The sequence below is a fragment of the Prunus persica genome, chromosome G1, assembly GCF_000346465.2.
Source record: "Prunus persica cultivar Lovell chromosome G1, Prunus_persica_NCBIv2, whole genome shotgun sequence".
Lineage (NCBI taxonomy): Eukaryota > Viridiplantae > Streptophyta > Magnoliopsida > Rosales > Rosaceae > Prunus > Prunus persica.
Window position 1 is genome coordinate 5,820,314 of NC_034009.1, and position 21,245 is coordinate 5,841,558.

The 21,245-nt window shown below is 37.6% G+C and overlaps 2 protein-coding genes across 2 annotated transcripts; both read left to right on the plus strand.

The window, feature by feature from the left end:
- Nucleotides 11,763-13,157, plus strand: LOC18779361 (spermidine hydroxycinnamoyl transferase). Its single transcript, XM_007211558.2, has one exon. It carries the CDS (start codon nucleotides 11,790-11,792, stop codon nucleotides 13,152-13,154), a length of 1,365 nt encoding a protein of 454 aa, XP_007211620.1. The 5' UTR covers nucleotides 11,763-11,789; the 3' UTR covers nucleotides 13,155-13,157.
- On the plus strand, nucleotides 20,019-20,683 carry LOC18779703 (defensin-like protein 182). The gene is made up of 2 exons (XM_007212948.2): nucleotides 20,019-20,082; nucleotides 20,337-20,683. The coding sequence occupies exons 1-2, from the start codon at nucleotides 20,019-20,021 to the stop codon at nucleotides 20,681-20,683; spliced, it is 411 nt and encodes a 136-aa protein (XP_007213010.2).

The window sequence follows — 21,245 nt, forward strand, 5'->3', positions numbered from 1 at the left end:
AATTCTGCGCCAAAAGCTTCTGTTTCTGGGTCCAATTCTTCACCAAATTCCATTAATTCTTCCCCATATTCTTCCGTCCAGTCATCCTGTTCTGTTAGTTCGAGAGGCTCTTTCTGATCATCCGCAGAAGGTTCATAGTCTAATTGCTCTTCTTCATATTCCTCAGCGTAGTCGTCTTCTTTTTGTAATGGGGCAGACCCGGATTTCTCTGGTGTCTGCGTGGTGTCAGGATGGCTGCCGGACGACGAGGCTATATGGATAGGAGACCTGGCTGGTGGCTCTGTTTTCAGCAATTCCCTTGACTGGCAAGCTTCCTGTTCTGTCTGGGGAAGTGTTTCAGGATTCTTTCCTTTCCTGGCAGAACTGGGTTGTGAACGTACCTGCGTATTATCTTGGCTTTTAAGATATGTGCAGTATTGCCTCTGGATTCTTCTTTTCTGGGTTCTGGTCAGCTCCAGAGTCGGTCTACCGCTTCTTCCTACGGAATACCACCTCCCTTCTATGATCGTTGCCAAGGGTCTTTCGTTTCCGGGCGTCTTGACTGGTATTTCCTTCCTGGGTTGCTCCATCCTCCTCTCGCCGTAGTGTGCAGGCCTAAGACAGCTTTTCTGCCTTGTCTTGTCTCGGGATATAGTTCCAATTCTGTCAAAGACACTAGGTGTGGGCTGATTTTTCTTGTCTAGGACCACCTCTAGCTCTGTTTCACACTTGCACCTACTGCAGAGCACTACCCCAGCCGAGATGGTCGCTCTTGGTATCTGACTGGTCTCCCTTATGATTCTTCTGCCTCTGCTGCAACCAGCATCTGTGATAGGGTCGGTTTTCCTCTGTTATGGCCAATTTAAGTTGACCATATTGACTTGCGGTTGAGGAAAAGGATCCGTTGTGACGGATGGTGGTTTTTCTGCCAGCTTCAACCTTCCTGCCGTTATTCCTTCTTGTACTACGTCCCTGAAAACGACACAGCTATTGGTAGAATGGTTCCAAGAGTTGTGCCACCTGCAGTACTGTCTGCCTTTGAGTTCTTCCGGCTTGGGTATTCTGTGAGGCGTCTCTATTGCCTTCTGCAGTAGCATTTCGTCGAACAAGGCATCGACCTTGGTTAAGTCAAAAGAGTAAACCTTGTTCTGTGTTGGTTTGTTTGGAACGAATCCTCCTGTGAATGGTGGCGGTTTTTGGTCTTTGGGTGGCTTTGTGAGGGCTTTGCAACTGATGGGATGTTTCAGTTTTGCCATTTCTGCCACTGAAACCTCTTTCTCCTCTGATTCCTCTGTATCTTCTTGTGACTCCACCTCGATCAGGTGGATTGAAGAAGAAGGGGTTTTGTAGTATGTACCTTTGGAGGAGTTCCTCCTTTGCTGCTCTTCCCTGAGTAGCTCTTCATACTTGGATGCCTTATCAGCCAGTTCTGCCAGATCTCCGAACACTATCCCGTCGAACCTTTTCCTGAGAGAAATTTTAAGGGCGGCTTGGGCCATCTGGATGAAGTGTCTTTCTTCCATTGGGATTCGGCACTTCATCTTGAGCTTTCTGAATCTGGTTATGAAATCTTGCGCCGGTTCATCTTCACTTTGCTTGAGGGCAGCTAGATCACTGATGGTGACTTCTGGCTGAATCCTGTAATAGTAGTCATGGAAGACATTTTCCATCTGTTCCCAGGTTTGAACAGAGTTAGCTGGCAGGCTGGTGTACCAGGTAAAAGCTTGCCCAGAGAGAGAGTTGCCAAAAAGCCTTAATTTCAGTAGAGGGTTGTTTTCTATAGCTATGCATTGGACGGAGAACCTGCCTATGTGTTCGACTGAGGAAGCATGGGGATCTTCCCCGTTAAACAAAGTGAAGTTTGGCACTTTGAAACCTGGAGACAACGGTATTTGATCGATGTAGGCTGGGTATGGCTTTCTGTAAGTAGGCCTTTCCCCTCTTCTAGCCTCGGGTTCCATGATCTCTCTGATCATTCTTCGCAATGCCCCTACGTCATTTAAAGCATTGACTGGGGGAGCAATTTGTCCCTGTTCTGGCTGAACGTAATCAAACCTGGGCTCTGCCCTGAGTGGTCTGGGTGGAACTTCCTCCCTGTGTTCTTCCTGCTCTTCGACTTCTGGATGATTCCTCCAGTTTGCCCCCGGTCTATTCCTGTCATGATTAGCAAAAAGGTTGTTTCCCCCTCGGCCTCTCCTCCCTCTTGCAGGTGGAGGGAATGGATTAGGGTCCATCCTTCTGGGTCTATATGGCAATACTGCCGGTGCTTCAGGCAGAAGCGCCAAAGGTTGATCATGCGGGGCTGCATGATGTGAATTGAGCTGAGGTCCTGGCTGGTTCTGAGCCAGCGCCAGGTTATCTGGTTGGGTTGGGGCCTGATGTTCTTGATTAGGAAGGGCCCTCTCCCTCGGACCAGCCTGAATTTCTGTGTGGCTTGGCACTCCAGCTATCTGTGCCACTAGAGGATTTTCCTGGTATGGCCATATTAGTCCTGGCGGAGGGCCATAAGGAAGATCCAACTGCTGGATTACAGGATCTGGGTTCGGATTTCTGGCCATGGCGGATTCTCGGTCCTTCCGGAACTGTCTGTTTACCTGCCATTGCATCATGGCTGTCATGTTATCGAGAGTGTCCTGGTTCCTTTGTACTGTGACCTCTTGTCGGAGTACCGACTCCTGTATTTGACTCACCCTTTTGGAGCCAGTCCTGGAACGTCTGCTTCCTGTACTGCCGTGGGCAGACTGCCTAGCGTCGCTTTCTTCTGATTCGAGGCCTTCTCTGAGAACCATCTTGTTTTTCTCCATGTCTGGTGTGGGTTCTGACTAGATCTTCCGGCTTTTGTAAATCTGTGAATGATTCTGTCCGAGTTTGTATACTGAGAAGTCCCACTGGGCGTGCCAAATTGTTCACCCGTTTTCGTGTTTAACTCCTGATATGGAAGGGCGAAGTTCCCCACTAGCTTGGAGACCACTTGTTGGTCAACAAGTCAGCTTTCTTTGGTGTGCGAGCGTGCCACTGCTAGCAATGTAAATTCTAGCAGACTCATTTTTAGAGTGGATAACCTGCGCCTCAAGTTACTGACTTCTAAAACAAACGATTGTGAATTTGGGTGAGGAATACCTCCCAAGTAAGTTCTTTTCTTGCCTCAGACTGGTGAGGACTTTCACAATTTATCTCAGTATCAAGATGGTTGTTCTGGCCAGAATAGATAATAATAAAGTACTGTTTCAGGCAGAACTGCCTTTTACAAAATTAAGAATGGAGAAATCAACTCTAGAAAGGCAAAAAGATGGCTGGAATCTCATTTCTGCCTGGGTAGAAACTTCTGATCCGGGCTGGACTGGGTATGTCTATGCTGGACTGTACTGTCAACAACTTTAGCTGCTTGGCTTCAGTTGTAAATCGATACCAAAGTTCAATTTTGGCAGAGCTTTAATCTACTTCAAGCCTTGGGAGACTTTTCGAGCGGGCAGAACTGCGACTTCTTCAGTTTGAAAGGACAGAAGTGGCTATTCTCGAGGATTTAACAAGCTGGAACTATGCTATAAAATTTGTTGAGGTTTTCATATTTGTGAAAACTCAAGCTGTGTTTGTTTTGGCTTTTGCTGAACCAAATTTGTAACGAGAGGGATCTCGCTTTCAGAGGACTTATTTTCTAAGTCTGAACTTTGGAATTCTGATCTAGAGCTGTTTTCCTGTTTGTATTTTTTGATTGATTGATGAAAAGAATGTCCCTTTTCTTTCTTGCCTGTTTCTGTTTTTATAAGAGACCCTCCTTTTGAAGGTGGTTTTAAATTTTAATAATGGGCGGCAAAAGATTTCTCAAAAAACGTAAAGCAGGAAAGATTTTTATCAATTATGGCAGATAGACTCCCAGTGGTCATTTCCTATAGCGATCCCTTCCCTGGTTTCCTGGCTGACGGTTTTTTTATTTTAATGCCACCGTCTGTGTGAGCTGATCCTATGGCGGTTTTGATTTTTCTTTTGTATTTTCTGAACAACTCCCTGTCTCTTGCTCTTGAAAACGTGATTTGCGAAATCTTTTTAGAAGACGGTGTGTTGCTTTGGAGCAAAAAGTCTCTGATCATAGACGCCCCTTTGATTTTTCTTTCTCGGCAGTGTTTTCAGAAACGTCCCTTCTCACATAAAAACTCTAGTTGGATTTGCTGACTTTCCAGAGAGGTGAGGTAGCCACGTGAATGTGTCTTTAGTCTCTTGGGCTTGAGTTTAAACAATATTTTGTGGGCTGATTTTCAAAGGCCCAATATGACAGCTTTGGGTCTTTTTGGGACTGGATAAGTATTTCACCACGGGCCTGTTTCTGGATCTCTTTGGTGTGTCGAATTTAGGCCCAAACACTAAAATCCACTCTTTTTTACTATAATTAATTCAACACCCTTGATACTCCGTGATGATGACAAAGAAAGATCCACGATTGCCAAACACCCCCTTATATTAAGCAAATGCATGCCATAAAACTATCCAAGTTGGGATGAGGTGTCCAATTCAATTTCTCTTTCTTGAAATTAAAAGAAATTATATGATTTCTATGCAAGCTTTCTTCTTTATTTTCACGAACCAACCAATGCATGTCTCCATGTGCAGATACATTCTTATCGCTTAAACCACAACACGGAATTGAATCTATCTCACTCCATGACGAGCTTGTGCCCAATACATAAACGTGCCACCTCAAAATTGAGTTCATGATTTCTGGCAACATAAACAATCTTGAGGGTGTTGCTTATATTATCAAATCCCATACCATACCAAACATCGAATATGAGTGGAAACTTTAGAACTTCCATCCTAAGAGGGTTAACCATGAAGCATGGATCTTTGCATCCAAATCTACTTTTGAAGAAGAAAAAAAAAAGTTGCTAAAAACACAATCTAGCTCGAAACGATTTCCACGACTTAAGAATCTTTGAGACAAGAAAACTATATTTGATTTCTTTTAAGACGTAGTCTCCACTGTATTTCAATGACTGGAAGACCATGGTGAATTTGTCATGTCGAGTACGAGAGCTAGTAATAAGCATAAGTTGAGGTACTTCAACAACACCGGGGTTGTTGATGCAACGTGATGTGTGAAGTGTGGCAAAGAATGAGCAGTCAACTAGGTTGAAAAATGACTTGGAAACACAATGGATGCGACAAATTGATTGCTGGGAAGTCTCGTGAGAATGTTGAGAATGATGTCGTTGGGTAGTTCCGCCAATAGTAACTTTCTTGTCCTTATTAGCTTCTTCAATCCTACTCACTCAAACAAAATATTCAATTACAAATTTAATTTGATTAATAAATCTGCAACCTAAAGTTTGGAAAGTGCAACGGTAGAGTTTGTGTGATTCCCTTCATGTCTGTTTGAGGAATAAGACCTGGTGAATATGACGAAGAAAATTTCTAATCTCAATAATCCAAACCCAAATGAATCTCATACAAATGAGCCAAGAATGACACTCATATTCTTGCTCACAAATACAAAAAAGAGACAAGAATACCAAATTTGAAACCACATATAATATTTAGTGTTTGGCACTGGAGAGTTTCTGATGCTAACTTGCATTTCGCAACAAAGCTGATAGTGGATACACTCTCACACATGCACACATTTTAAGAAGGTTGCAGGCAAAATATAAGAAACTTGAGAAACTAAATATGAGGAGTATTTACAGAGGGAATTTATAAACTTGGTTCCCTTTTAATCCATATTAATTTGTGTTGTTTCCAGAGTGTTAGTAAGTGACCATCGAGGGTTCCTCTGGCCGTGCAGGTTGTTTGAGCCTTTTGGTACTTGTTCTCTATAGAAAGAAAAGCAGCATGCTGGTGATTACTGTTCATTATATTGTGATGACACATTTGGAGCCATCACTCTTGTGAATGACTCTTGCTCTGCAACTGCAAAGACACCAAATTCCACACTCTTCGATTTTGGAATATACTTGGATGCCCTCAAATATGGTGTCATTGATTCAGCGGATTCTGTACAAAAGATTTCTTACTGCTTTTGGTTGGGGGACTACAAAATCTGAGGTTTGTGCACATTAGATCCATCCTATGCTCTTGCATTGAAGTGTAAGTAGTAAATACTTTCTGTCAAATTAAACAAAATCATATAAAATAATTGTTGGCCGGTATTGTTTTAGGTATTGGGAGGATGATGGGGTAAATGAACAAAACTTACAATTCCCATTTGTAGAATTTTTCTTCTTGCACACTTGTTTACTACCCTTTGGGGATTAACTTGTTTTATATTTCAATTTCATATTTTGCAGCTCCCTCTTGGTCAAAACCTCAAAACAAATACCTATGTGTGGCAAATCTACTTTTCAGTTGTGATTTCAATTTCTGGCTTGGTATTATTTGCATTTCTTATTGAAAATATGCAGGGTTGGTGTTATGAATACGTTTATTTCAGAGCTCTCGGTTCCCCTGCTGCTAAATCTTATATCCATTCATCTAAATGCATTGTTGTTGGATAATACTCAGAAACTAGACTTCTTTGACAAGAAGTCCTTTGGGACATCACATGATGAACTGTGTTTTGTTGTGGAATAGACATATTTGCAGTAAAAAACTGCAAGATTGGAGGAAATGAGATTCAAGGGGCAAGATATATATAGAATTGTGGATGGCTTTCCATTCCCTTCCACGAAGCTTAAGAAGCGGATACGGCAATATGAGAAATACAAAATGGCAAGAAACCGGAGGGATACAAAGCGGCATCTTTGCTCAGGTCCACTCAGCAAAGTGAGACTTGTTGAATTTGTCCCTCCCTATAATTCTTGTTGAAGTTTATCAAGAAGTCTTGTACATGATGATGATGAGATGATATTTTGGTAGGCCTAGGCTTTTCTGAACTTATTTGACTTGAACAAACGACTGCTGGATGCAATCTGCGAGCATCTGAAGCCAGTGCTTTACATAGAGCATAGCTTCATATATATTTCGAAAAGAAGATCCACTTGATGAGATGCTGTTTATCACGCGTGGGAAGGTCTTGGCTTACTCCAGCAGTACTTGCGGTGAAGGCGCTATAATTCTCTTGAAAAGGGTGATTTCTATGGAGAAGAACTTCCGGATTGGGTGCTCAAGACTTGTCCGGCTCCTACATTATCCAACCTCCCCATCTCAACCAAAACAGTCCAAGCTGAGACGAAAGTGGAAGTGTTTGCTCTTAAAGTCAATGATTTGAAACACGTGGTCTCTAAATTCTGGTGACTTTTCAGCATGGAGCTGAGGAACTCTAACAGCTTTGGTTTGTAGTGATGAGAACCAAGGGCAGCTTGTGTTTTGCAAATAGCATGGCACCGCTATAAAAGAGAAAAGCTTCAAAAGTCTCCCAGGTTGGCTAAAGAGGGCAGTCTTTCTGCCACTGATCACCATGTTGTTTCAGAAACACAACATAAGTAGGTATGGCTAATAAACTGTTAAAGCATTGATGTAATTCAGGCAGTGTTCGAAAAATCGGCCTAAGCAGGAGGACACTGCTGACCAAACATGCTAAGCTACGGCTTCAACATTGTTATCAAGGCATTTTGTTTCAACTGCCTGCTCATTTAACTAGCTGGTGTTTGAAAAATCGGCCTAGGCGGTGCCTGAGCGCTAGGCGGCCGCCTAGGAGGGTGCCCAGAGGGTTTTATAGTGGCTCTTTTATTTCTCCTGTTTTGATGATTTTAGATTCACATGTTAATCTATGATTTCAACATTATTATCAAGGCATTTTGTTTGACACTGCCTGCTCATTTAACCAGCAATTGTTCCAAAAATCGGCCTACGGAGCCTAGGCGCTAGGCTGCCGCCTAGGCGGTCTGGGGTCTGACTCAGAAAAATGAGATGATGATGATGCTATGAGAGAGAGAGAGAGAGAGAGAGAGAGAGGAGATAGCTCGTGTTAGTCTTAGGGTTTGAGAAGGAAAATTGCATTTATAGGTAAAGGGATGTTGGCTTTCAATTGGGCTGGGCTTAAAACACTAATAAAACCAAAAAGCCCTATTTAGATATATTATTTTGATTGGGAATTGCCCTAAGAAAATACAACATTATTAAATGATTTTTGCATTATAAAATCACTAAAGCAACGATATAAGTAACAAATAACAAATAAGTATTATTCTATTTTTTTTTAAATATATATGTATTATGGTATTTTATAATTTATATATCCAGTTATTTTGCATGATATTGGTATAAATTTATAATATATAATACTAAATAATTATATATAATAAATAAAAAAAGAAACTCCTAGGCACCTGCCTAGGCCCAATTACTCCTCTAGGGCCTAGACTCTGCCTACCACCTAGTGATTTTTCGAACATTGAGATATGCTTGTTAATTTACTTTACATTGAGATATTTTCTCCAACTGGCACCCTTCGATTTCTTTATAATATGGCTACCAACAAACTGCACTGCATACAGTGGCGGACCCAGAAATTTTTTAGCAGAAGTGCAAAATTGATTAAGTATGAAAAATAGTTTTTCGGAATAATCATTTTCTCAAGATAATTTTTGGCGGCTTTTATTCCTTACACATTAAATAAGAAAACTTGATTTTATGGGATTTTAGTATGAAGTATATATTGACTTAATGAGCCATCATTTTTAGCCTAAATCGTATTTTGCACTAAAACCGATTTTTCATATTTTGATTTGATAGGAATTTGATTTTCTAGTATTTTTATTTAAATCCAAATGGGGGGTACTTAAATGACAAAGACATTTATATTAAATGTTGAAAATGGAAATAAGGTAATCTGTACACCAGTTAAGCAAAGGGGCAGTTTGAAGCACCTACAATGGTTTTTCCGGCAAGGGGAGGTGCAAGTGCACCTCCTTGCGCCTATGTAGATCCGCCAGTGACTGCATATGGTCACTCTGCAAACAATCAGAAGCCAATATATAAACTGATAAAAACAACTAAAAATCATGAGAAGTTGATATAATAACCTCTTGATTTCATGCTACTTAGCTTTGATTTTATTCATATGATGATTGCCGTTCAATCTCGATCAATCTCTACTGTATTATATGATAAGCAAAATTCAAAGAAATCGAACCCATAAATATTGTAATGGAAATACAAAATTCTGCAGAAGAAAAAAAAAACCAAATATTATACATACATAGCGATATATAAGAGATGAGGCTTGTATGTTTATGCTTGTTCAATCACAATCACATAAGAATATCCCAAATATCACCTCCTGCTTTTTTAGCTTCAACCAAATTGCCATAGTGATAGTGTTGTGAGGAGACGAGACTTGCAGTGATGAAAAAGAAATTCGAACTCGGGACCTCTTTCAATATTGAAAAGAGATCTGTTAGTGTCACTAAACTAAAAACTAGTTTGTGTGGATATATATATATATATATATATATATATTTTCTAATTCTGCTGCTTTGCCCAAGAAAAATACAGATTTTCTTCCAATTATAATATGCACTGATAAATGTACAGAATCTACACCATTTCAGGTTTTTAAACGAGAAAAGTAGATTTAACCATATGGAAGCACTCTAGATATGGCATAGAATTTGGATTTTGTTTATATATAGATCCGTTTTTTATGGCTGTCACCGTGATGTTTTGGTGCCTTTGGTTCTATAAAAACACACACGCTTTACAAGAAGTGACAATCATACGAAAAGCAAAAAAGAGCCAAAGAAGACAGTAATTTATCCAAGATGGCTAAGCCCTCCTCAACCACTTATTTCATTCTCCTCCTTGCGTTAACCACAGGTGTATATACACTTATTGTTCCTAAATCTTGCCCTAATCTCTACTTTCTCTTTTAATTGAATCCACTGTGTGCTGGTCAATTTATCATTTGGCTTTGTTAATGCTAATTCCAATTCATTATGGAGATTCAACGTTACTCTTCGGTACGTTCCAGAGAATCAAACTCTTGACATATCCTAAACATAACTCATTATCCCAGATGCCGTCCCTCGCCAGTAGTACTTGGGCTAACCCCAAGGACCTGATGTTGAACTTTTTCTTTTCTTAATATTATAAAACGACTCTAAATGAGATGGAAGAATGCGTATGGATTTTTAATAAAGGACTTAGATAATAAAGCAAGGATTTTCCAGGCAAGAAGAGAGTTAATTAATCCATTGCTATATATGCCTTTTTGCAGTTTTTGACAACAAGTTAAAGGGAGACTTATGCTCTGAGGTTTTGGGTGGTTGTCTTGACTGCCAATCAAGGTGTGAATCCCAATTCAATTCAACTTGAATCGATTCAACGTATCACATCCTCAGCTTAGCACCCGAATACGCATAGACACTCATTATAAGGATAGATAATATTGTAACAAAATCCATAACCTTTCAGAGGTCCAGCAAATCTCATGGTGCAATTCGAATTGCAACATTGATAGTTGCAGGCAAAGCTGCATGGACCTATACCCAGATTGCATGTCTTGTATTTTGGTGGCGGTTGAGAGCATTTGTAGAAGCAATTGCATGACGGAGGATCAGAGGTTTTATCACAAACCCCTTAACCACGAGGATGCTGGGGCTTACGTCTTTTCTTGCAGCTTTTATCACATGCTCCCAAATCTTCAGAGCATAAGTCTCCCTTAACCATGTGATCAAAATGTAATAAAAATGAGATACCAAAGTCAGCACAACTTTCAACAAAATCTACTAGTTTGTTTAACTGAACCATCAAAATGTAATAAAAAAGTAATCCACCAAGTAATCAAATTCATTCTATTTTTAAGATCTTATTCTCGCTTCTACTCACAGTCTAATCTTTATTAGAATGTCAATATCCAATCCATAACTAATCGATAATTGGTGCGGAGTCCCAAGATCTTTTAAGCATTTACACTAGCCTTTTATTTTTCGACAAAGGATACTCTCTCAACACGCCTCCTCATGTGTAGGCTCTTTTAAGCCTAACATATGGATATCACAAGGTTCAGCTGACCCTCCTCATCATGCCTTAGCCTTTATTATCAAAAGGAAATGTTTGTGCTAGTTACTATAGTGGGGGCAACTTTATATAAGCGATGATATTGTGGGAGAGAGACTATACTAGATGACTTGTACTCCAACACTTAGTGAAAATTTTCTCCTCTAGCCAGATGGAAGGTTTGGACCAAAGCCACCACACCTACCTTCAAAACCACCAACTCATCAATCTCTCTCTTTCGCAAAACATGACAAGATCAATCAAGTAAGTATAGGAGAGATGATATTGCGTGCGCATCTTACGTCCTAAACAGAGTTATAAATATTTTCGCTCCGCCATTGTGTGGGCACATGCACTGTTGGGCCAAGCACGCAGATAATCAGGCTATGATATATATCATATTAGATTGTGAGAATCCAACTCAAAATCACGTTAGCAATGGATGAATATATTGTTAATAGTCTTGAAAAAGACTATGTTAGGCTTCTATCTTTCGATGTGTGATATAATACTCTTAATAGTCTTGACATAAACTTGTGAAAGGTTTCTGGAAAGCAGAGAAAGAATCGGATTGTAGTTAGTTATTCTTAAGTTTTTGTGACTATTGCGTGTTGCACTTTTTTTTGTTAGCCCATCCCAAAGTGCTTTAGTGCATTCCAAATGAAATCAGCTGAAATTGTCACTTTTTAAGGGAACTACCAGACTCATGTGAAATCTATTTTCACCTACTTCACAGTATTTGCGGCAACCAAATGAAACCTCTTCTTTTTTCATAATTTTCTCTTGTTATAAATCGGGCTTATAATAACCAATACCATATAGTCTGCCACATCCACTAAGAATATCTGTACATGCCACTCAAATTTTCAAAAAGCAAAACAATGGTGGTGAAAATCAAAGGCTGCTATGTACTGAAACCCTCTACACCAACGTTGCAAGGTACCCTAGCACTCTCAGAATGGGACCAAGTTGGCACCATAACTCATGTTCCCACTATCTACTTCTACAAACCAGACCAAACCTTTGCCGCACAACCTGACACTATAGCCAACATCCTCAAAGACTCATTAAGCCGTGCACTGGTGCCATTCTATCCTCTGGCAGGTCGATTGCGTTGGATTGGCGGTGGCCGTCTCGAGCTCCATTGCAATGACATGGGGGTTCCGTTCATTGAGGCTGAGTCCGATTCAAAACTCGATGACTTTGGTGACTTCTCTCCTTCTCCAGAATATGACTATCTTATCCCCACTGTAGACTACACCCTCCCAATTCATGAACTTCCTATATTGCTTGTACAATTGACTAGGTTCAAGTGTGGTGGTCTTAGTCTTAGCTTGACTATTTCACATGCCGTTGTTGATGGGCAAAGTGCATTGCATTTCATTTCTGAGTGGGCTAGGCTTGCAAAGGGTGAGCCAATTGGAGTAATGCCATTTCTGGATCGAAAAGCATTTCAAGATCGAACACTCCCAGCTGGAAATACTCTAGGGCTTGACCACTCAGAGTTAGACCATCCACCCCTTTTGCTCGGCCAGTCGGATAATATCGAGGAGAGGATGAAGAGGACCACTGTGGCCATGTTGAAGCTTACCAAGCAACAAGTTGAGAAACTTAAGCGAATGGCAAACGAGGGGAATGATTACAAGAATTCTGGCACTAAGCGGGCTTACACACGGTATGAGACCGTGGCAGGGCACATATGGAGATGTGCGTCTAAGGCTAGAGTTCACAGAAATGAACAACCTACTGCGATGGGGGTTTGCGTCGATTCGAGGAGTCGTATGCAACCCCCATTGCCCCAAGGATACTTTGGAAATGCAACATTTGATGTGATTGCTACAAGTCTTGCTGGCGACTTAGTGTCCAAGCCATTAGGGTATGCGTCGAGCAGAATAAAGGAGGCAATCGAGAAGGTGACGAATGATTATGTGATGTCTGCCATTGATCACTTCCGAAACCAGCCGGACTTGACTAGGTTTCAAGACCTTCATGCTCTAGGGAGTGATCAAGGGCCTTTCTATGGAAACCCTAATCTTGGGGTTGTGAGCTGGTTGACACTGCCTATATATGGGCTTGACTTTGGATGGGGAAAGGAAATTTATATGGGTCCTGGACCGCATGATTTTGATGGGGATTCCTTACTCCTTCCAAGTCCTAATGGAGATGGTTCTATAGTTCTGGCTTTGTGTCTACAAGTGGCGCATATGGATGCTTTCAAGAAGCATTTCTACGAAGATATTATATAAATAACTTGTGCCAAGACCAGATATATATTGTCTACGTTATATAGATGAAAAATAAAGAACAGATATGTGCAAAATAATATAATTACCAAGTACTATGGCTTTAGCCTACATATATCAACTTAATTGGTCTGTATTAAGAAATTATTTCCCTAGTTAATTGTAATTCAAATAATTTTAGTACACAAATGGAAGTATTGTAACCCTTTATAATTGTAATTGGGAAATTTGCATAAATACCACCTCAATTTTTAGGCATGTGTGCCATTACCACTTGAACTTTTATTTTTTTATTTTTAAGTACCTAAACTTTGTAGAGTGTTGCAATCCACTACCTACATCTAATTCCGTTAAAATTTCGGTTAAGTGGAAGGTCATTTTCATCAGTTCACTAAAAAACTAATTTTAAAAAACATAGTTTTAAAAATAAAAAAGAAAGGATATAAAAGCAGAGACAGAATGGAGACTCTGGCAGTGTTTGGCGGAGCAAGTCCATGTGTTTCCTCACCCTTCAACGCTCAGCAGCTGAGAGAATCTGCAGCTTATCTTACAACCACCACATGAATAACCGTTTTCTCATATTTCCCATCTCATCCTCATGCTAAAAGCCTCACCAAACCTCGCAACTTTCTTCCCCACTTGGCTGCTTCATTGGAACAAGTTGATGAGACATACAAAATGGTGAAACCTGATGGAGTTCAGCATGCACTTGTGGGAGAGATAATCTCAAGGTTTGAGAAGAAGGGGTTTGATAATCCAAGAGACAAAAGCAGAGTGTTTGTGGTCGGGTGTGGTGGGGGAAATGGTTTAGGGTTTAGGGTAATGCGTATAATTAGGTTAATTTTATTTTTTAAATTCCGTTTCTTTAAATTTAATGGAAATTTTAACGGAGTTAGACATAGGTGTTGGACTACAATACTTTACAAAGTTCAGATGGTAATAAAGCACATATACCTAAAAGTTCAAATGGTATTTATGTAAATTTCTCATTGTAATTATACTACCAAGTTCACAATAACTATACAAGTCTCAGGTCAACAGTTCGAGCTTATGATTCTTGGGCTCAAGGCCCGAGGATCGAGTTCATTTGGTGATTGAGGTTTGGGGCTAGACTTCAGAATTTTAAGGATCATGGATGGATGAGTTTGGGTCATAGCCTGCAACTCAACTATGCAGGGCAGTAGGATTGCAAAATAAGGCCCAAGGCAAAGAGTATAGAAGTCATTCTATAGTGAGGGTCTTATCAGATGATGCCCTATTTCTTAACTATTAGTTTGATCCAACGATTAAGAGATAAGATCTCATCCAATTTTTAGTCTTTTTTTTTTTTTCGTTCCTTTGGGGAGGGGGAAAGGAGAGGAGCTTTTTAAAATGGTAATAAAACAAAATATAAGATCTGAATGGCATAAATTATTACCACAGATATTCTTCCTCAGAATTGACACGATATAATATGAACAAAATTATAGATTAAGGGATTTTCCATTAAAACCAGAATCACATTTATTATTTCTTAATTCAAAATTATTTTTTTTGGGTCAAAATTTCTTAATTCATTATGACACTCTTCACAGAAAATAATCCCCCAAAATTCTGTCATTCTCTATAAATAATTAAATACCAAACATGTGAACCCCACAGCTACAGACACGAAGATGGCTGCTTCTCACATCATCATTGTCCTCCTTGTATTCACTGCAGGTATATTTTATCAGTTGGGCTTGCATAATTTGTGCATGTGTATATGGAAGTTTTGCTGTCTTTTTTTATATGTTTGCACTTCCAACTTTTATTTTCATGCTTTGATTCTTCTTTTGTTTACTCGATTGAAAATCACCCCAAATCAACGAACAAGAGTATGGGTGTCTTGCCTTCTACTATGTGGCTTGACGATCCAAATTGTTTGTTGTTTATTTTATGAGTCAATTCTTTTGTTTATTTGTTTGCTTGTTTTTCATTTGCCATTGAGAGTAAAATTCTACGAACTAATTCATCTAGGATGATGGTATTAGGGACCCTGATGCCTATAGTGAAAGGTGACATTTGCACAGAAGATTTGGGTGCATGCGATGATGGCTGCAATTCAAGGTGCACATCTGCACATACTGGGGCTAAGGCCGGTTGCGATTTGAACAACACCACCCCAGTTTGCAGATGCTACTTCGACTGTCCACCTCCAACTCCACCGCCATACTCAAAAACTTGCAAACTGAGTTTGGGAATATGGGGAGAAAACTGCTCTGACGAGGACTGCAACTCAGAGTGTGCTGCTAAATATCCTGGACCCCAACAAGGAATGGGGTACTGTTATAGCGTTGGAGCTCCTTTTTATACTTCTTGTTTTTGTCAATACAAGTGTTAGCTTTCAGCAGCTTGATTGATTTCATTGTCGCCAACAAAATATTACCATTCACTACTTGTTGGCACCTGTTGGATATTTCTGCTATTTATAATTATTTATTTATTCTGAATTTGAAATTTATTTATAATTATTCTTAAAAAATTATTGTGAAATGTTATGTTGGTTTTCTTATTTTTTTTTTTTTTGTTGTTGTTGTCAAAGTTAGGAAGAGAGAGAGAGGGGAAACTTACACACACATATATCATAGAGGCTTGAACCCAAGACCACTTGGAAGCATGTCAAAGGAATAAGTCAATCCAACTAGCACCCTTTGATTGAAAAGTTATATCGGTTTAGTTGAAGTGAATAGTCGTAAATTTTGACTAAAGGGTTAAGTAAAAGTTTTATATATATATATATATATAAAGCTTTCATAGAAGGATCTCTCAAATAAGTTTATTTGAGAGACATACTTGTAGGGCTCACTTCGCATTGTATTTCACTAATCCAAACCGTCTGTTTTTTTAGAAATTATTCAAGGATCATCTTCACAAAAAAATCACTTGAATCCAATATCATTTAACCACTCAATTGAGTTATTTAAATTTTAGCACTTTCTTGAAACACTTTGTTCATTGATTTTGTAGGATACTATTGGATGTTGAAATGGTTTCCGATTTGTCTAATTTTTTGCAAGGATGATCTATGAATGTAGACTTAAAAAACAGATGGTTTGAATCATTGGAAAAAAATTCGTAAAACACCCTAAAGGTGTCTCTCAAATAAAATCATTTGAGAAATCCCTCAATAAAAGGAGACTATATATATGAATTTCTATTCCTTACTCCATCGATAACCCAGTGTCTTCTCTTCTTCTTCCTATCTTAGTGCTACAAAGGAATTTGACTCTAAGCATTGTGTATGCCAGATTAATTGCACTGAATCGATTGAAACCAAGTCGTGGCAAACCAATTTGGTCGGTGCCGGTTTGGGATTTTGGACAACTGACTTGGTCGGTTTGGTTGGCGACGCGAGACTCTCGATTTTCGAACCAATTCTTTCCCCAAACTACTTCACATACAAATGCAACGGGTTTATGGAAAGTACAAAAGGAAGCACGTAACTTGCCAAAAAAGAATATTTAACAAATATTTATGAATAGTATGTTAAGATAATAGATTCTTTTGGAATTTATCTTTTACAATGTGTTTCGTTGTTATATTTTTAGGGGAATGCTAGCAACATTCTCTCTAACCTTCTCCTTTGTATCTTCTCCCTTTTCCTCATGACATGTGTCATTCTTATTACACTAAAAACAATGTCATTAATGCATTATACAAGCTAACTTTTGCTTTCCAAATTTACCCTATTCAATTGATCTAAATTTTTTTTTTTGACAACTTTCTTACCATCTTAATAAAAAGTTTAAAAAATAAAAAAATAAAAATTTAACGTCAGTTATTTTTGGGTCTTTGCTTCTTTTTTGTACAGGTTTTGGCTCTCCTCTAAGCCTTTTTGCCTTGGGTTGTTATAAATGTTTTTCTTCGTGACCATTAAAAATAGAGTATAGCAACATATTATAGCCGTTTGTACAATATAGATGCAAACCACTCTTTTGTTTTTCTTTTGTTAATCTAAACTGTAATTTATTTATTTATTTTCATATTGAATTCGATTTTGATGATTTTCCTTCTATATATTTTATCTCAACCTATGTTGTTAGGGGATATTTTGGTTTATTTAGTAGTATAAGAAAATGCAATTAAGAAATTTTCTTTATTAAAAAAAAAATTTAGTCTGTAAACTCTATACCATTGGGGTGCTTAAAAATGTGAATGACGTCTTTTTTATATAGAAAATAGAAAATAGAAAATTCTTTTGTGTTAAAAAAGAGAGGAAAGCAGACATTTTCTTTCAAAAAAATAACTTATGTTATAAATAAAAATAATTTTTTTTATTAAGATGGTAAGAGAGTTGTTTTTAAAAAAAAATAAAAATTAATTGAATAGGGTAAATTTGGGAAACAAAAGTTAGCTTGTATAATGCATTAATGACATTGTTTTAAGTGTAATGAGAATGACAAATGTCATGAGGAAAATGGAGAAGGTCCAAAGAAGAAGATTAGAGAGAAGGTTGCTAGCATTTCCCATATTTTTATGCACAAATTCTCATTTTTAAATGGACCACTCAAAAGTCTATGAAAGTCATTTGAAGTCTATAAAAATTCATTGAACTTGGTGGTAGAAGTCCAACAAATCCACAAAGAATTCAATCAAAATCAATGTGACGACTATAAATGTCAATATAAGAATCAACAAACTCAGCAAAATTTTAAAATTCATTGAATGATAATGTGGATATGGCGTGGTTAATAGCATTTATTCTTGTATATGAGGTCTTGTGTTGGATTCCATCATCTCTTACGTGTTACTGTAAATAATTTCATAATAATTTTAATTTGTTATTATAAGAGCAGTTCCATTAGTTAGCTAGGGCTGGGGCAAGGGGGGCCCCAAGAAGAAATTAGCTAGGACTTCGTGGTAGTGAAACAAATATTTGTGTACGAAAATGTGAAGAAATTAACTTTAAAAGAGTAAAACTTGAAATTCGGCAACTTTGTGGTAGCAAAGTGAAAAATATCCACACACACATGCAGATATATATATATATATATATATATATACACCAAGAGCTTCCATTATATATATATGTATATATAGACACACCGAGAACTTCCATTGAGGGATTCTTCAAATAAGTTTATTTGAGAGATACCTTCGTAGGGCCCACTCCATATTATATTTCACTAATCCAAATTGTCTATTTTGTAGACACTCATTCAAAGATCATCTCTACAAAAAATCACTTGAATCCGATATCATTTGACCACTTAATTGAATAATTGAAATTTTAGTATTTTCTTGAAACACCGTGTTCATTGATTTTGTATGACACAATTGAATATTTAAACTTTTTTTGATTTATCTAATTTTTTGTAAAGATGATCTATGAATGTAGACTTAAAAAATAAATTATTTCGATTGTTGAAAAAAATATTTGGAGGAGACCCTAATGGTATAACAAATCGAATAATATGACCAAATTTGAGCAATTCCATTCTTAAACATTGGGAGGTCATTTCGATGATATTTGAATCTCAAGATTATTCTATATATTATTTTATATTTTCTTTTATAAACATTTAAAATTAAAGTAAATTAGAAAAAGAATTCAAAGATCGATCATTGTTGGCCAATCTGATCATGCCTATATTACAAAATTGGCTCCAAAGCCTGGCTTCCTTGGCCTCTAGACATTGAAAATGAAAATTTATGAATGAATTTTAAATTATTTAAGAAGATATAAAATTGTCTCCTACGCGGAGTTTTTTTTGGGTGGGGTGTGTTTGGGCCACTTTTCTACTATGGTGCCACCCTATGTGCAATGAGTTCTCTCTTATCGACACTCTAAAATAATCATCTTACACCTCGGAAACGTATATGAAAACCTTTCTGGAGTGCTTGTAGAACTATGATTAGTACGAGAAAACATATTATGCTACTTTCAATTTGTACAGGCCATTTCATGGACACAAACTAGCATGACTTTATAGCATAGAAAATATCCAACTAAACACATTGCCAGTGACGAGTTCATCTCAATTTATAGATAGTAAGATTTATCACCATACAAAAACTCCACTAGCATACTAATTTGAACTAGGAATCACTGCATAGAATACTAGCTAGAATCTAGAATCCAACGAAGATTTCTCAATCCTATTCATACAATTACCGGAATCCATAACCTTCATCATGTGTTGCCCTCTCCCTTATCTTCAGATGAATCCAAAGCACGTTTCTTCATCATCTCGATATTTTCAATATTATAGCAATATTATTGTAATATTTTGGTCAAATGTTGTTGAAGGGTGTGAGAAATTATCGACATCAATATTATCAATAATTATACGATATATATATATATGTATATATATGTTCTAAAATATCCTAAACTCGAAAAAACAATAATATCGATGATATTTCTTCGATATTCTCGATATTTTAGTCCTTGAAGAAAACAATTTAGCAATTTACCACCTAAACTTCATTTTTGGTGCAAAAAACTAAATTTTTTCAACACACCCCTAATAATCCAGATGGTATATGTGCAAAATTCCCATAATGAAATTTTAAGAAAAAAGGTAATAGTATGAGCATTTCTTTTTGGAACTTGGAAAGAGAGGGAATGGACCAACGTCTTAAATGATAAAAAATGTCTATATATAATATCTAAATGGTAAAAAATATCAATCTATAATATCAAAATGGCATAAATTTTAAAATATGACACAATTATTGAGTAAGGGATTTTCCATTAGAACCATGATCACATTTATTATTTCTTAATTAATTATGACACTCTCTTCATCATGGAAAAAAATTCCCAAAATTTTCTTTTTCTTTATAAATAGTTAGATAGAAAGGATGAGAATCACACAGTAAACACTCCGACACAGGAATTTTATGAAGATGGCTACTCTCTCTCGATCTTCTTGCATCATCATTGTTCTCCTTGTCTTCACTGCAGGTATATTTTTTCATTTGGGCTTGCATGATTTTTTACAAATGTGTATGTTGAAATTTTACTTTGGGGATCAATAAAAGCTAACTAATTAAGCGTAGAGATTTTTCCACTCTCTTTTTCCTGTTTGCACTCCAACAATTGTTTTTATCTGTTAATTCTTCTTCTTATTTATAAAAAAAAAAAAAAAAAAAATTGGTTTTCATTTAGCATTGATATTAAATAATTAATACTACCTAATCTAAGCTGATGTTTTATAGGGACCCTAATGCCCATGGTGAAAGGTGACGTTTGCACAGAAGACGTAGGTACATGTGGTGATGACTGCAGTTCAAGGTGCGCATCTGCACATCCTGGGGCGAAGGCTGCCTGCGTTTTGAACAACATCCCAGTTTGTAGATGCTACTTCGACTGTGGACCTCCAGTCCCACCGCCATACTCAAAAACTTGCAAATTAAGCTTGGGAATATGGGGTGAGAGGTGCTCTGAGAAGGACTGCAACTCACAGTGTGCTGCCAAATATCCTGGACCCCAACAAGGAATGGGATACTGTTATAGTGTTGGAGCTCCTGTTTATACTTCTTGTTTTTGTCAATACAAGTGTTAGCTTTCAGCACAAGGATTATGGACATTCAAATAAAGGGGCTAATTAATTTCATTGTGGCCAACAAAATATACATGATTTATTTTCTTTCTTTATATTTTTCTTTGAATTTTTATGAGTGTCGCTATTATCACCCACTAGGTCTAATGTGGAGTCCCAAGTGCCTTATTGAGCAAATTTCCCAAGTGGTTCCCGAACTTTTGAAAAGTCCTCATTTTAATCCTCAAACTCTGAAATCAATCAATGTGATCCTTCATCTTTTGGTCTACACATCAATTTGATCCTTCATGTCGCAGTACGACAAAATTGTCATTAGATTTAATCACATGACCAACTTTAAATAGGTACTTTCATAAGAATATAGCTCATTTTAGTTCTTAAACTCATAGTTTTGCTCAATAAGGCCATATTCTCTCTATTTAAGGTTTTATATTTGGGTTCCATTAAGGAGAACAGATAGTCTTGTTGAAAAAATACGTTGAATTTATTTTTGTCATGAGGGGATAAATTGTATTTCAAAGGAAATACAGCTTTAAAGTTAGTCAACAAATATTTGATGGAATGC

Excerpts from the sequence above, each read along its gene's own strand:
- LOC18779703 (XM_007212948.2), top strand. The coding sequence starts at position 20,019 with ATGAAGATGGCTACTCTCTCTCGATCTTCTTGCATCATCATTGTTCTC. Across the intron at positions 20,083-20,336 it reads TCTCCTTGTCTTCACTGCAG|GGACCCTAATGCCCATGGTG; the intron begins GTATATTTTTTC and ends GATGTTTTATAG.
- LOC18779361 (XM_007211558.2), top strand. The coding sequence starts at position 11,790 with ATGGTGGTGAAAATCAAAGGCTGCTATGTACTGAAACCCTCTACACCA.